At 40.2% G+C, this 15,610-nt stretch overlaps 1 protein-coding gene across 2 annotated transcripts in view; it reads left to right on the top strand.

The window, feature by feature from the left end:
* LOC137647140 (kelch domain-containing protein 2-like) overlaps positions 1-15,610 on the top strand; it is a 65,405-nt gene that overhangs the window by 19,099 nt on the left and 30,696 nt on the right. For both annotated transcript variants that reach the window (XM_068380410.1, XM_068380411.1), the window contains exons 6-7: positions 2,006-2,177; positions 14,633-14,751. In XM_068380410.1, the coding sequence (XP_068236511.1) occupies positions 2,006-2,177; positions 14,633-14,751 (291 nt within the window). The remainder of the gene's footprint in view (positions 1-2,005; positions 2,178-14,632; positions 14,752-15,610) is intronic.

Genomic DNA, 15,610 nt, shown 5'->3' with positions numbered 1-15,610 from the left:
GAAGGAACAACTTTTCCCTGAAAGAAAGACTAGTCCTATGTTTGTTGTGCGTACTCACGAGCAATAGGTCTCCTAGCGAGCAGGGGATTTGGAGTCTGAATGATTGTTTACCGATGGATGTGCTGCTTTGCATGTGCAATCTTCTCTGACTAAATTGGAAAACCTTGCCTGTGCTCAGAGTAATCTTACACTAGCACGCTTTAAATTATGGATTCTGTACCGCACACACAATACACTTAACACTACAGTAGTGTGCACACTGACGGAGCTTTACATGATCTCATGGAATCGCCCGTGTCTCCTTTAGCAAGCTCTGCTCAAGGGGAAATATTTTTTTTTACGCCTCGAACGCATGATCGAGATTTCAAGTGAGCATTCAATGATCACAGACATGCTCATTTGAAGCAGTCGCCTAGGAGCACAGCGCAAAAGTGTGCTAGCAATATGTGCTCTAATATTCTCTGTGTATCGGGTCCTTTAAGCGGGTGTTTGGGAACGTCAAACGACTTTCACAGCTCTCTTACTGCAAGGCTCGACCCACAGGTCCATAGATAAGTTCTTGCTAGGACCTGTTGTACCTGCATAGCAAGTGGTATAGCTAGCTTAGCTCTTCTCACTGGACCAATATCTCTAGATCCGAGGGCTGAGGTTACATGTTAGTCTGGGGTAAAAGCAAAAATAACGGTCCTTATATTTTCCTTTACTTTCTCTCTCTTGGGACACAGCATTCTGTACCCTGTCAGTTGGATCAAATCTCTTTGCATGTAGTTGTTCTATATCATGTTATAGAAGTGTCGTCCTCACACTTCCTGCAAAGGGGGAGTGTGATATACAGTAACTAGACAAACCCATCAATACATGAGTGCCAAAGGTGTTTCAAACCCATTACAGAATGATACCTAAAGTTACAACACAGAGTAATTCTGCTTATTATCCTTTGTTGCGTGGGCCGTGGACCTGCTGGTATTGCTAGACCTTTAGTACACAAGGTGTAATGATCTCATTGTGCTGGACTGATGTTGATACAAGTAAGCACCACTTATAGCTAGCAGCTTTTCTATTACTGTTAAAATAAAAGTGTTCATTCCACCATCCCCCTTAAGAGAGGGATGATAGATATGCCTTACTTAACAGACTCATTCGTCTAAGAGAAAGGGATTTTTTTGTGCAACAACCTAGGTTGCTTGGGTTGTGAACCTTACGGTAGGTTCAACACTGGTTCGCATGGTTCGCAAGGTGTCTAGGATGCTACGCTCCGGACCTTATTAGGTATGAGCATAGTTATCCTGAGATTTTAGCCTGCCAGTTTTGTAATATGGACTTCCACCCACCTAAGAATGAGTCTCCTGTTAAAGGACAAAGTAATTTATATTTTTATAACAATACGTACTTGAGTCCCTCAGCTTCCCGCCTTCACCTTCCCCACCTAAAAGTCTCGGATGCTATCAGAGTGACTGTTCAGTGTAACGGCAGAAGAGGTGGGGCTTCCCCGCCAACGGTTGGTAACTACCAACTACAGTACTGCCAATACCTCATTATAAGTTTTTAACTGCTGAGTTCCAGCTGCACTGAAATCAGTCTCCTATTAAAGGACTCAGATATATATAGTTAGGAAAAAAAATTACTTTTATAAAATTTGTGATATCTTAATGAAGCCATTCCGGTATTGTACACATTACAGTATAGCACTTTAATTGTTATAAGTGTAAGTCTCATTGACAATTAAAATGCATCAATTTATAATTTACATAATGTAAATTATGTACAGTACAGTATACTGTACAGTATATACTTACTCTATTTTCAATCTAAGGTACAGAACCAATGCAAATAATTTACTTGCGTTAATTTTTCCTTCAGAGATGATGCCATTGTTGATTTGTTAGTTTTGTACTATAATTGGTTTGATAGTTAATGGATTTAGCATATGCATTGTATGCTAGTTACCTCTGAATTCCTTTGCTATGTAAAATGAAAGTTGTTGAGTGTATTATAATTTTACCAGACACAAATACATGGGTATGGCCACAGACATATGGACCAAGACCGTCTCCGAGAGCGGCGCATACTGCTGACATTGTGGGGGACACAGTGTATGTATTTGGTGGACGTTTCAAGAATGATCGTATGAATGATCTTCACTGCCTTAATTTGACCACCTCAAGATGGAGTGGCAAGTAAGTTTAGTTAATTATTTTTCATATACAGTGTGTGTGTGTTCAGTGCCTAAATTTCTTACTTTACTTTAGCTGGCTAGCCCTGTGAAGGTTCTTAATTCATTGAGTCCTTTAGATATGTAAGTTCAACATACAAGCTTTCAAAGAGGCAAATATGTGTGCAGTGAATTATTGATTATTCAAATAAGTGCAAAATTAAAGAGTGTAGTAAAATTTAAATGATATGGCTGTTTAACAGAAAAATGTGCATGAACTATTTTATTTTATCTTCCCTTTTTTAATTTTTTGGATATACAGTAATGAGAACCAATTTGATGAGTCTTTATGGTAACCAATACCTATTACCTTTATACAGTACTGGTAGTTATTTATGTACGTAAAGTTAAAACTATGCAAGTTAGAAATAGCATATATTATTATTTAGCATTTTTAAGAATTTACTCCATACTGTATATTAAAAGAACACAAGGGGGGAGCTCCAATGACCAATCAGTTGATTTCTGTTTATATCGTTTAGATCATATGGAGTTAAGTGATTCATAAGTGGTTTTCTGATAATTTTTGATTTATCAATTGATTATGTGTAACTTGTTTGGTAAGCAATTGGCTAAGAGTGGTTAGGAGGGTATTGTGCCTAAAGAATCTGGAAAATTTTGTTTCTTTTAAAACAAAATTAAGGCCTGTTTTATTATTTACATTTTGTGGTTATTTATTCTCATTCATTGATAATGCTTTCACATGACAGATACAGAAATGTAATTTTGTTTATACGTATGTCAAACTCTGGAAATTTTAGTACAGGTGTACTGTATTGTCTTTCATGGCTGAAAATTAGTACTGTATGTATCATGCAATAAAATTGTGCCATAAGAAAAATTCTCAATTCATGGTGAAACAATCCCAGTTACAATGCGATTGGAGATAAACTAGCAATAACATAGGCTATATTGCTTTGTCGTCAAGGGAATAATGTACCAGTTAAAAGCCCTATGCTTCGCACTGTCCATCACGCTCCAAGTGTTGACATGATTATTCATTCTGGTCTCAGTTTAGGCCAATTGAACAAGATGTCTTTTGATGTATATTGACAACTGGTTGATCCTGGCCTACTCCAAAAGGCAGTTTCTTCAGGATTGGGACAGACCCCTTTTCTTTTGTTGTGATCAGGGGCTCATGGTTAATCTGAAATAGTAGATTCTTGCTCCCAAGCAGAGGATGAATTACTGGGCAAGCTGATAGACACGGCAATAGCGAGTTTTTCCATCAGATGATCATATCAGCAAGCTCAGAGAGGAGATGCTTTCATTCCTGTTCAAGAGAGAACTCCCAGCTCGGTGGTGGTAATTTCTCATGGGACATTTTTCCTTATTGGAGAAAATCGTTTGTTCCACTTGGGTGTCTCCTTCAATGGTTGTTTCAGTGGTGTCTTGAAGTGACACTGGTCAGCAGCCAGAGATCTCCCTTTCCATTTGCTTCCAGTGGAACAATAGTATGGTGCAATCTTTCTTGGTGGCTTAATGACGAAAACCTCAGCATGGGAGTTCCACTGAACCCTCCACACCCAGAGATGCTTCAGCTCTCGGACGCATCCAAATAGTGGTAGATGCACACATGAGGAATCAAGTTGCCTCACCTGTATGGTCCCCAGAATAAAAGTACCAGCATATTAACGTGTTGGAAATGTGAATGGTATTCGTAGCACTGGAAGCTTTCTGTCAGAGTTTGATGGGGCACTCAGTCGGGCACACTATTCTATATAATTTCTCTTCCTCTTGTTTTGTTAAAGTTTTCATAGTTTATATAGGAAATATTTATTTTAATGTTGTTACTATTCTTAATATTTTAGTTTCCCTTGTTTCCTTTCCTCTCTGGGCTATTTTCCCTGTTGGGTCCCCTGGGCTTATAGCATCTTGCTTTTCCAAATAGGGTTGTAGCTTAGCAAATAATAATAATAATAATAATAGTACTCGTAGTTTCAGCAAAGTGAGTAGACAAGCTTTTTAAATCTCGTATGTCACAAGTATATCACAAGTTATTCCAGAGGGCATCAAAATGACTAGTTTCTCTGTCCATGCTTGGCATTACAGTGTTATCTTAAAAGTTTTAAGACCTCGGCACTTCAAGCCTAAGTTTCAAAGACTCCTTAGCACTGGCAGGATAAAGGGAAAGATATCCAAGAACTTTGTTTTTTCCATCTTCGGGGGACCATTATTTGCACCTTCCCACACCAGTGAAGGAGTTAGAGATCTAACTGACATAGGGCTCTTATAGTTTTGGATACAGTATTGGGTTTTCCTTTACACTTTGGAAGAACCTGTGCGTGACTTAGGTATTTAAACAGGAGTCTGCTGATGTAGATCTCCTTCACATCTCATTACTTTCATGAATATACCCCTTGGACATCTTTAGCCTTGTTCTTATGGTGGCTTCTCAACAAATTATGCAGCAAGGCTAAATCTCTCACAAGACATTGCATTGCATGTAAGATGGGTTGTTGCAGCAGTCATTGCTGATAAGAGCTGGACTGGACATTGGATGCAGGTGAGCTTCATAACTAAGGAACCTTTCTCTTCAAACAAGATCTGTTAAGAAATATCTTCCCCACCCTCCTAGATAAGGCAGAGAATGGATAGAATGGATGTAAGCCCATTGTAGGATTTAGGTTCTCCTATAACCAATTACCATTTAACCTTGGTTTGGGCCTAACTTGATGCTCAGACTACTACAAGGTTGGCAAGGGTCATCACATTTGCTCCTATACAAGACTAGGAGCTCTGATATTTCATTATCCGGGAAAGTTGAAAAAGCCATATTATGGATCATTGGAACTAAGGATATGGCGGCAGGAGAGGAATTTTTTATTGTTTTTATTCATAGGTTAATGTGGCAGTTGCAGTTGATATTGTTTTTATTTAAAGGTAAACACTTTATGGAATTAATAGATTTAAGTGTGAAAATCAAGATTTTATTAACAATTTCTTTTTTTTTTAAACTGCTTAGGGTTATGAACCACTGTGTAACAAACCTGAAAAGGAATCATCGATATTAAGTTTTGTAAATTTTTTAGCCTTTTAAGAACTAAAAATAGAATACAAAATTGAACATATAGTAAAAGGATTAGAAAATATATTAAATCTTCTAACACAAATGTAATTTTTTTACCCACATATGGTTTTTTTTTCAATATTTAACTTAGCCGGTGATTATATAGCTGCAACTCTGTTGCCCGACAGACAACTCTACGGTAAAAACTCGCCAGCGATCGCTACACAGGTTGCGGGTGTGCCCAACAGCGCCATCTGTCGTCCAGATACCCAGTACTCAATGTAAACAAAGACTCAATTTTCTCTCTGTCGAGCTATCGACAAGACGTACTTACTCGCTGTTGCTAAACTGGAGTTTTTTCACAACTAATTGGTGAAGTACTTTATTCTAGTTTTGAGCTTTCGCTATGCAGGTGTTTTATCTTCATCTTAAATCTTGAACTCGTTTTGGATAGATTTAATTATGGTGACAAAGAGAGTATGGACTTTCTTTCACTTTTAAATGGCCGACCCTTCCCTTAGACGGAAGTGTGTTTAGGCTTTTAGTAATTATCTTATCACGTTATAGATTTTCCTCTATATATTTTATATCTCTCTGCCTTTATTAGGCCTCTTCGATTAACTTTCCATTTATTATAAACATAAAAATAATTTTAATGTTTTGTTTATATAGACCTTTCCTGAGAGTAGGCGGTCCTAACTTGGAAACCGAAGTTAATCAACGTTGAGCCCTTATATCGTAATTAGCTTTTAAAGAGCTAAGGATTTAAAACTTTTTAAATGTAATATTTTATGAAAGAATTTCTTTGATAGTCTTCGTACTGTTTTCAAAGATGAACTAACGTTCAGTTTATTTATGCTACGCAGTTGTTGACGTTCAGGACGTTCAACATGCGCTCTATCGTTACGATAGAGAGAGAGTGTATCACGGTTTCACTTTGCAGTAAGAGTAAATCGATTCTGACGTTTTGTTCATTCTTTCTTAGCTTAAATGTTTCAAATTCTATTTTAAAGGAACTTTTTATTTGAAAAACCTTTCAGTTTTTTCCTTTAGTCAAATAACATGTTTTTTTGACGAAATATAATTGGGCTCTTCTCTTAGGTGCGAAATCAAGAGAGAAAGAGAGAGAGAGATAGAGACGGAGGGAGAGAGAGGAGAGAAAACATTCCGTTCAAGCGGGTAACGTTGTTCTCGAGTTACTCTCGTCCCTAGTCGCTGTACGGGGATGAAGGATAAAACGTTTTTAGTTTTTTATTCTCGTCCCCAGGCTATGTGCGGTGAGAGATTGAAAACGTAGTTATATGAACTAGTGTTTAGTCTCTTTCCCAGCCACTGATTTTTTTTATCTTAAAATATGTTTTCTGTTTTTTGCTGGTATTAATGAGCTTGCATTATACGACTGATTTCGCAATTACTACCTTTTAATGAAGGGTAGAATTGCGTGTTTCAGGTAGAAATCAGTAAAAGTTTCGATTTCAGTGAAATAAGTGCAAAACAGAAAATCGAAGTGATAAAGTGATATGCGCAAAGTGTTACAGTGTTGCGTCCGAGGGTTCGTCTGTTCGTGCCTGTCGTTCACCTAGTCCGGGACCTCTTCCATGCTCCCAAGCCCAGGGGAGAAGTAATGTCAAACGACTTATGGGTTCGAGAGGCCTTGATCAACGAACAGACGTTTTCCCTCTATGGTATCGGGTGTATCTTACCAAGATCTCCCCTACCATAAGACGAGAGAGACGTTGTTTCTCCTCGTCATCCGAAGGCTTCTCGCATAAGAAACCTGTCACAAGGTTTCGAAGCCCTTAAGCGAAAGTCAGTCCTTTCAGGACAGGTCCAGCGTCCTGGTTACAACCATTAGGACAGCTCTGACCCTATGCAGTCATCGGATAACTGCTCGCCGCCTAACAAAAGCGTAACACAGACTCCGAGAGTCTTTTTTTGTTGGCAAAGTGTTGCGGTCACAGACGTTACCCTCGTCTCTTACCACAACCATTTCCGTTGATCCTTAATGGGTTGTATGGCAAGACATGCAGTATATGCTTGCCTCCCTTATGGAAGACTATTCTGCCGATTAGTCCGTTGAGTCTAGCCGTTTATCTCATCGATATCCTAGCTTTCAGCCAACCTAACGTTCCTTTGTGCTTACTGTTGACGTTGGCGTAGCTTAGTCACGTCAGTCAGGTTGTTTAGAACCACACTCGATGCGGTCTCGTGTGGTTTTTCAGCCGCATTTGGACGTTAGGCCACTTGCTGATGCTCCTGTTGACGTTCAAGACGTTCACTAACAATCGGAGTTGACTTGTTTTGACGCTGTGCGTCAACCTCCGCATTCTAGAGTTGTTTTGACTGCTCAGTCTAGGCAGTCAAAGCAGTCTCGAGTGGACGCTGTGCATCCTCACGCACCTGTTGTGGTTGACAGTTCAGTTGTTGACAGTTCACAGACTGTCAAGCAGTTACATGACGTTGCGTTCTGGTCCGCTACTAATGCACCAGTGAGTGTGGACTCTGCTTGTAAAGCATTGCCACCACGGTAGGTCTCTCCCTTGCTTGAGACTCAGCTTTTATCGGACAAGGTTCCTGTAGATGAGGAAGTTGCTGTTCCCCCTCCTACTGATATTCCCTTGAGGACTCTGTCAGATGGAGAGGAGCCTAAAGCTGCTTAGCCTCCTATGGACTTTAATTAAATCATGATGATTTTTTTAAGGATCTTTGTCCGGATCTTTTTGTAACTGCTGCTCCTCGTTCGCCTAAACGTCAGAGCTTACACTAGGCCTAGCTACTTCGAAGCCGTTGTTTTTAAGCTAGTGCTCTCTCGCTCTCCTAGAGAGCTTTACGTTGGCTAGGCGACTGGTTTTTCACCAGGAGGAGTTTGGGGGATACAGCCTTTGCTTTCCCTTCTTTTAAACTGGTTTATAGAGCGAGAGTCTGATATGACATGAGAGAAGTTCTCGGCTTGGGAGTTCATGCCTCTGCCCAGATAGACTTCTCAATTCTCGTAGACTCTCCCTGGCGCCTGGCCAGGAGACGCTCCAAGTTGTTTACAGGTCAACTTCACAGCTGTTTGCGAGCCTTTGAAGTTTTGCTGTACAATTATGTCATGCATAACAAGGCTTTCAGGGATGGTAAGCGGTACCGCCTCAGTCGCTAACCCCGTCTGTTGCCACACCTGCTCCCGTAGACCCTAAATGGGCTTTGCTGCAAGACATGCAGTCCAAGCTTGCGTCCTTGATAGAGGACTTTAATGCGGAGAAGGTTGCTACCGAACCTTCTGGCCAACAACCTTCCAACCGGTCGGTTGTGCGCCCTGTTGACGCTGAGGTAACCTACTCGCGTCTGCCAGTTGAGGTGGTTCCTCCACCGATGCGACCCAGTGTGGGTTGCCAGCCGCACGTTGACGTTAAGCGACGCTCGGAGGTGGTTGTTGACGTTCAGAACGTTCAACAACCAGCAGAGGTGACTTGTTTTGACGCAGTGCGTCAACCTCAGCAACCCGGTAGGGTGTTGACTGCATAACCCAGACGGTCTAGACAGTCTCGGGTTGACGCTGTGCTTCCTCGCGCACCCATGGTTGTTGACAGTTCACAGACTGTGCAGCAGTTCCATGATGTTGCGTCCGGCTCCGTCACGCATCCTCCAGTGCGACCGGACTCAGCGAGCCAGACGTTGCCCACTCCGTTGCCGTTTCCTCATCAGTTTTCGGATGAGGAACCCTCTGATGAGGACGTTGCTGAACAACAAGACGATCAGCCCCCAGAATAGATCAAGCCCTGCTATCCATCCAGAAGATGCTGAAGAAGGAACGCTGCTCAGTCAGGCTGTGGATGAGTCTGGTAGGGACGCTGTCATCCGTGGAACAATTTGTGTCACTAGGAAGACTACACCTCCGTCCTCTTCAATACCATCTAGCTTTTCACTGGAAAAAGGACAAGACGCTAGAAGCGGTCTCGATCCCGGTTTCCGAAAAGATAAAGTCTTGTCTGACTTGGTGGAAGGACAATATCAACCTAAGAGAGGGTCTTCCCCTGGCTGTTCAGACTCCCAACCACGTTCTCTTCTCGGACGCATCGGACGTGGGCTGGGGCGCGACACTAGACGGTCGGGAATGCTCAGGACTGTGGAACTCGAGTCAGAGGAGCATGCATATCTCTGCAAGGAGCTGTTGGCAGTACATCTGGCCTTGAAAAGCTTCAAGTCTCTCCTTCGAGGCAAAGTGGTGGAAGTTAACTCGGACATCACCACGGCCTTGGCGTACATCTCCAAACAAGGAGGTACCCACTCACTGACGTTGTACGAGATCGCAAGGGACCTGCTCATCTGGTCAAAAGGTCAAGACATCTCCCTAGTAACGAGGTTCATCCAAGGCGACTTGAACGTCATAGCAGATTGTCTCAGTCGGAAAGGGCAAGTAATTCCAACCGAATGGACCCTCCACAAGGATGTGTGCAAGAGACTTTGGGCCACTTGGGGTAAAACCATCCATAGATCTCTTTGCAACCTCGCTGACCAAGAGGCTTCCAATCTATTGCTCTCCAGTCCCGGACCCAGCAGCAATACATATAGATGCTTTCCTCCTAGATTGGTCACATCTGGATCTCTACGCATTCCCACCGTTCAAGATTGTCAACTAGGTACTGCAGAAGTTCGCCTCTCACGAAGGGACAAGGTTGACGTTAGTTGCTTCCCTCTGGCCCGCGAGAGAATGGTTCACCGAGATACTTCGATGGTTAGTAGACGTTCCCAGTAGTCTTCCTCTAAGGGTAGACCTTCTACGTCAGCCACACGTAAAGAAGGTACTCCAAAGCCTCCACGCTCTTCGTCTGACTGCCTTCAGACTATCGAAAGACTCTCGAGAGCTAGAGGCTTTTTGAAGGAAGCAGCCAGTGCGATTGCTAGAGCAAGGAGAGCTTCTTCCATTAGAGTCTACCAATCGAAGTGGGAAGTCTTCCGAGACTGGTGCAAATCAGTTTCTGTATCCTCGACCAGTACCTCTGTAGCTCAAATAGCTGTTTTTCTCTTATACCTGAGAAAAGGACGATCCCTTTCAGCTCCCACTATCAAGGGCTACAGAAGCATGTTGGCATCGGTCTTCCGGCATAGAGGCTTAGATCTTTCCAAACATAAAGATCTGCAAGACCTCCTTAAGTCTTTTGAGACCACCAAGGAGCGTCGTTTGGCTACCCCTGGATGGAATTTAGACGTGGTACTGAGATTCTTCATGTCAGACAGGTTGGAGCCGTTACAATCAGCCTCCCTGAAAGATCTCACTCTTAAGACTCTTTTCCTGGTATGCTTAGCCTCGGCTAAAAGAGTCAGTGAGATTCATGCCTTCAGCAAGAACATAGGATTTTCGTCAGAAAAAGCCACTTGTTCGCTACAACTTGGTTTTCTAGCCAAAAATGAGCTGCCTTCTCGGCCTTGGCCTAAATCTTTCGATATCCCCAGCTTATCGGGGATCGTAGGCAATGAACTAGAAAGAGTCTTATGCCCTGTTAGAGCTCTTAAGTTCTATTTAAAGCGTACTAAACCTTTACAAGGCCAATCTGAAGCTTTATGGTGTTCAGTTAAGAAACCATCCTTGCCTTTGTCAAAGAATGCTTGGTCAGACTTTATCAGATTGTTAATACGAGAAGCTCATTCACATCTGAGTGAGGAAGACCGAACTTTGCTTAAGGTGAAGACGCACGAAGTTAGAGCTGTAACAACTTCCGTGGCCTTTAAGCAAAATATATCTCTGCAAAGTATAATGGACGCAACCTATTGGAGAAGCAAGTCAGTGTTCGCGTCATTTTACTTGAAAGATGTCCAGTCTCTTTACAAGAACTGCTACACACTGGGACCATTCGTAGCAGCGAGTGCAGTAGTGGGTGAGGGCTCAACCACTACAATTCCCTAATTCCATACCCTTTTAATCTTTCTCTTGAAATGTTTTTATTGTTGTTTTTTGGGTTGTCCGGAAGGCTAAGAAGCCTTTCGCATCCTGGTTGATTTGGCGGGTGGTCAAAGTTATTTCTTGAGAGCGCCTAGATTATGGGTTTTGATGAGGTCCTGTTGTATGGGTTGCAACCCTTGATACTTCAGATCCTAGGGGTCGATCAGCATCCTAAGGGGATCGCGAGGCTCTGTAAGGAAGACATACTTAAAAGGCAGAGTAATTGTTCAAGTCGACTTCCTTACCAGGTACCTATTTATTTTGTTTTTGTTATTTTGATAACTTCTAAAATGAAATAAAAACTCTTAGCTCATAAAAGTGTAAACATATATTGCTGGTCTCTACCCACCCCCCTGGGTGTGAATCAGCTAATTGAGTCAGAAAATTGAGTCTTTGTTTACATTGAGTACTGGGTATCTGGACGACAGATGGCGCTGTTGGGCACACCCGCAACCTGTGTAGCGATCGCTGGCGAGTTTTTACCGTAGAGTTGTCTGTCGGGCAACAGAGTTGCAGCTATATAATCACCGGGTAAGTATATTCAAAAATTTATTTTATTATCAAAATAACATATTTGCCAATGACATATCTGAACATCATCATCTGTATCACCAGGCATGTTCTTGATGTATAATGACGTCGTTGTAGCAAAAGAATTTAGATAACTACAGCCATCCCAAATTTCTTATTTCATTTATATTATTGTAAATACATTATATTTTTATGCTTTATATAGCATTACTAATCTGTTTAAACTAAACAAAATCTAAAATGAAATGATTTACAGTGAACCCTCGCTACTTCGCGGTTCGACAATCGCGGATTCACCACTTCGCGGGGTTTTCCCATAACCCATATATATATACATATCGCGGATTTTCCGGAAAATTCGAAAATATCGCGAAATCTGAAGATAACCAAATACGATATTTTGTTACCTGTAATTCCATTAATACTGTAATTAGTAATATCTGCTCTTACTGATTGTTCATTGCATTACATATGATATATAATTCAGCACAGAAAGAAATAAAACACGAAAAGAGAATGTGATCATACGATAATTCAGTACGTAGTAAAATTAAATCGAACATGAAACGCAAATCAGATGCAGTCATACCATATTAGAATGGTGTGTACTGTAATGGATGTGCTTCTTTTCCATGAATCTTTTGTATGTATACGTACGTAGTACAGTACTGCATCCAATAATATTCTTTGTTGCAAAAATCACATTTCGAATAAGTACTGTAAGCGTACGAGAGAGAGAGAGAGAGAGAGAGAGAGAGAGAGAGAGAGAGAGAGAGAGAGAGAGAGAGAGAGAGAGGCGTAAAATAGCGTACGTACGTAAATTTTTATTATTATTGTTATTATTATTATTATTGTTGTTGTTGTTAATAAAATTATTATTGTTATTTATTAATCATTATTATTATTATTATTACTGTACAGTATTATTATCATTATTTATTATTATTACGGTATTGTACTTAATCTACGTACGTTCAGTGTGCGCGGGACATCTTCTATGAGTAACCAACGCACCATAGTACTGTATAAGACGGGTTGTGATTGGTTCAAGCGCTGATAGATGACGAATCAAAACTCAAGTTTTGTTATCTAGCCTGTGATTGGTGTTTTGCCCGCATCTTCAACTTCCAGCATCACAGTTCTCGCGGGTCTGCATCGTTCACTTTCTCTTTCCGCGTATTGCTGAGTAGACGTTCTTAAGTTTGTGAAGTTGAATCTGTGCTGTGTGCGACTGTTTTAAGTTGAACTTTCTGTTAAACCCTACTGTACAATGCCTCCCAAGCCTTCTGCTTCTACTAAGGCTGGTAGTGAGCCTAAACAGCACCGAAAAATGATGATTGCTGAGAAGGTGACGCTTCTCGATACTATGTTAAAAGACGGTAGAAGTTACGCGGCCGCAGACCTCGAAGACCTGACGAAATCGGGCAGTGAAGACAGTGAAACACAGGAAGAGATCCAAGAAAATGTCGAAGAAACGGTCTTAACTATAGAACGGCTTGCCAAGCTCTGCAAGCTTGCGAATGAGGTGAAAGAAATGTCGCAAGAGTGGGACGAGGATATGGTTCGTTCTCTACAATTCTGCACCAAGATCGATGAACAAATGGCTCCCTACAGGATGCTCTTGCGAAAAAAGAAGCAGCGGCAGCAACTTCCGATCACAATGCCCTCGGAAGAAATTGAAGAAGTGTCTCAGGAAGAAGTTGAAGAGGTGTCCCAGGAAAAGACACCTCCGTCTGAAGAGACGTAAAATACTATTATTGGCTGCACAGTAGAAGACATCATCAGCTTCATCATCATCATTTCTACTGTGCAGCAAATTCATCGCCATCATCATTCAAGTTTTTCTTGAACTTCTTTCGTGGTGAGTACAGTAACAATCTTTATTTTTTACTTAAACATTTTACTGTAATATTTGTGTCTGTTTTATAGTTTAGTACTGTATGCATTAAGTTAAAGGGAAGGTTTTAAAAGCCTATCATATTTTTTTTGTTTAAAATTTACATTTACGTACGTAAAACAATCTCTCTCTCTCTCTCTCTCTCTCTCTCTCTCTCTCTCTCTCTCTCTCTCTCTCTCTCTCTCTCTCTCTCTCTCTCGTAAATTGTTTTCCTGCTTTGCTACGTACAGTATGTACTGTATGATTTTATATAGATACGGTAAATAATATTTGTAATAACATATTTTGTAAATGCTTTTACTGTAAATATCATTATTTATCACTTTCATCATGCGCGTTACAGTAAATGCCTTCTTTGTTCTGAGCGTGGTTGTTTACTGAGCGTACTTTATGACGCCGTCGTTTCAGGTGGCGTCATAAAGAAAAACATTTCATTTGGAAGTCCTAAGGAAAATTAAGTAAAACATTGGTAATAACAAAATCAACATACTGTATACTGTACATCAATATAATCGATGCAAAAACTAACCTATACATATATGTGTACAGTACACTAAATGAGTTTGTTTCTTCATTATGATCAGAGATAAACGTAAACAAAACATTGGTTGCCATTTTTTATCGTGCTTTTTAGGTGTTTAGGAAACGCATGATATAAAATCGCCTTTAATATTTGTGCCTGTTTTAGTTTAGGGTACTGTAGTACATGCATTAAGTGTTCTGTACATTAAAGGGTAGTTTGTTAACAGTACTACGTACAAGGGAAGGTTTTAAAAGTCCGAATATACATGTTAAATAAATAGGTAAATATGGTGTCAATACTTCGCGGATTTTCACCTATCGCGCCCGCGTCTGGAACCTATCTACCGCGATAAACGAGGGTTCACTGTAAACCATGTTATTATTCATTAACTAAAAAAAAAGTCCAAGAAATTTCTCGAAAAACTGGCAAACTGAGAGAAATGGTCCTGATAGGAGAGATTTTACTGTGTAGATTGAATAATAGTTACGTGATATGTCATCTTTGTCAAATTCAATGTCCTTGTTTTGTTTCAGTCTTACAGATACTAGAGTACAAAATGCTCCTGAAGGAAGATCTTGGCATACATTCAACTTTATTGATGACACTAAAGCAGTTGTTTATGGTGGTTTTAATGTATCCCAACAAGTACTAAGTAAGTAGCAGGTCATTACAGGTACTATATTTAATAATAAGGTTTAAGTTTGTGTAAAGTTCGAGAAGAAAATATTTTTGGTTATCTTACTTCCCACCTGTCTGTCTTTATATACTTAAGAAATATATTTTATTAAATTTATTTTGTAATTCATTCATTTTATTTGTGTGGTCTTTTACTGACCATAGAAACATGGGTATGTTTTTCATGGTATATGAATCTTCCTTTCTAATGGTCACTTTCGAGCATAAGGCTGTTAAATTGTGCAGACATACTTTATGTTTCGTCTTTTTATTAGGAGAGCGTTTTAACTTTTTAGATTTTATATTATTTTGTAATCTTTTGGGTAAAATTTTTCAATGAATAGAGTGCACTGGTTTTACCAGCTATTGGGTATACAGTATTAATTTTTTTTATGAAAAATTTTCATGAAGTTGATACAAACTACTAGATTTTTCCACCTTCACAACTTATACAGTTATGAGATATACAAACAACTAAATTGCTAAATAAAACGCATTCGTTTAGTAATAAAAACAAGTCTTTTGGGTGAACTCTTTGAGAGTTAGATATGACTCGGTGGCCTGTTTAAACTGTGTAATAATAATAATAGAGGATTTTAACCTAAATGGTATGAGGAAAACTACCTAGTGTTTACCTTTCACAGCATACATTATTATTACATGAAAGGTTTGAGAAGCCTCCCTTTGGCTTCCCAGTGATAGAGCATTCTGTTTATTACTTGACATCCCTTCCTTTTACTCTTTTTCTCTTGATACATTTTAAATTATCTTGTTCCTGCTCCAGGTTTTGCTCTCATTAAAATCTGAATCTGAAGAAAGTTTAGAATTCTGGGTAA

This window comes from Palaemon carinicauda, chromosome 9 (genome assembly GCF_036898095.1).
Source record: "Palaemon carinicauda isolate YSFRI2023 chromosome 9, ASM3689809v2, whole genome shotgun sequence".
Lineage (NCBI taxonomy): Eukaryota > Metazoa > Arthropoda > Malacostraca > Decapoda > Palaemonidae > Palaemon > Palaemon carinicauda.
Note: the sequence above shows the minus strand (reverse complement) of the source record. Positions and strands in the feature narration are given on the sequence as shown.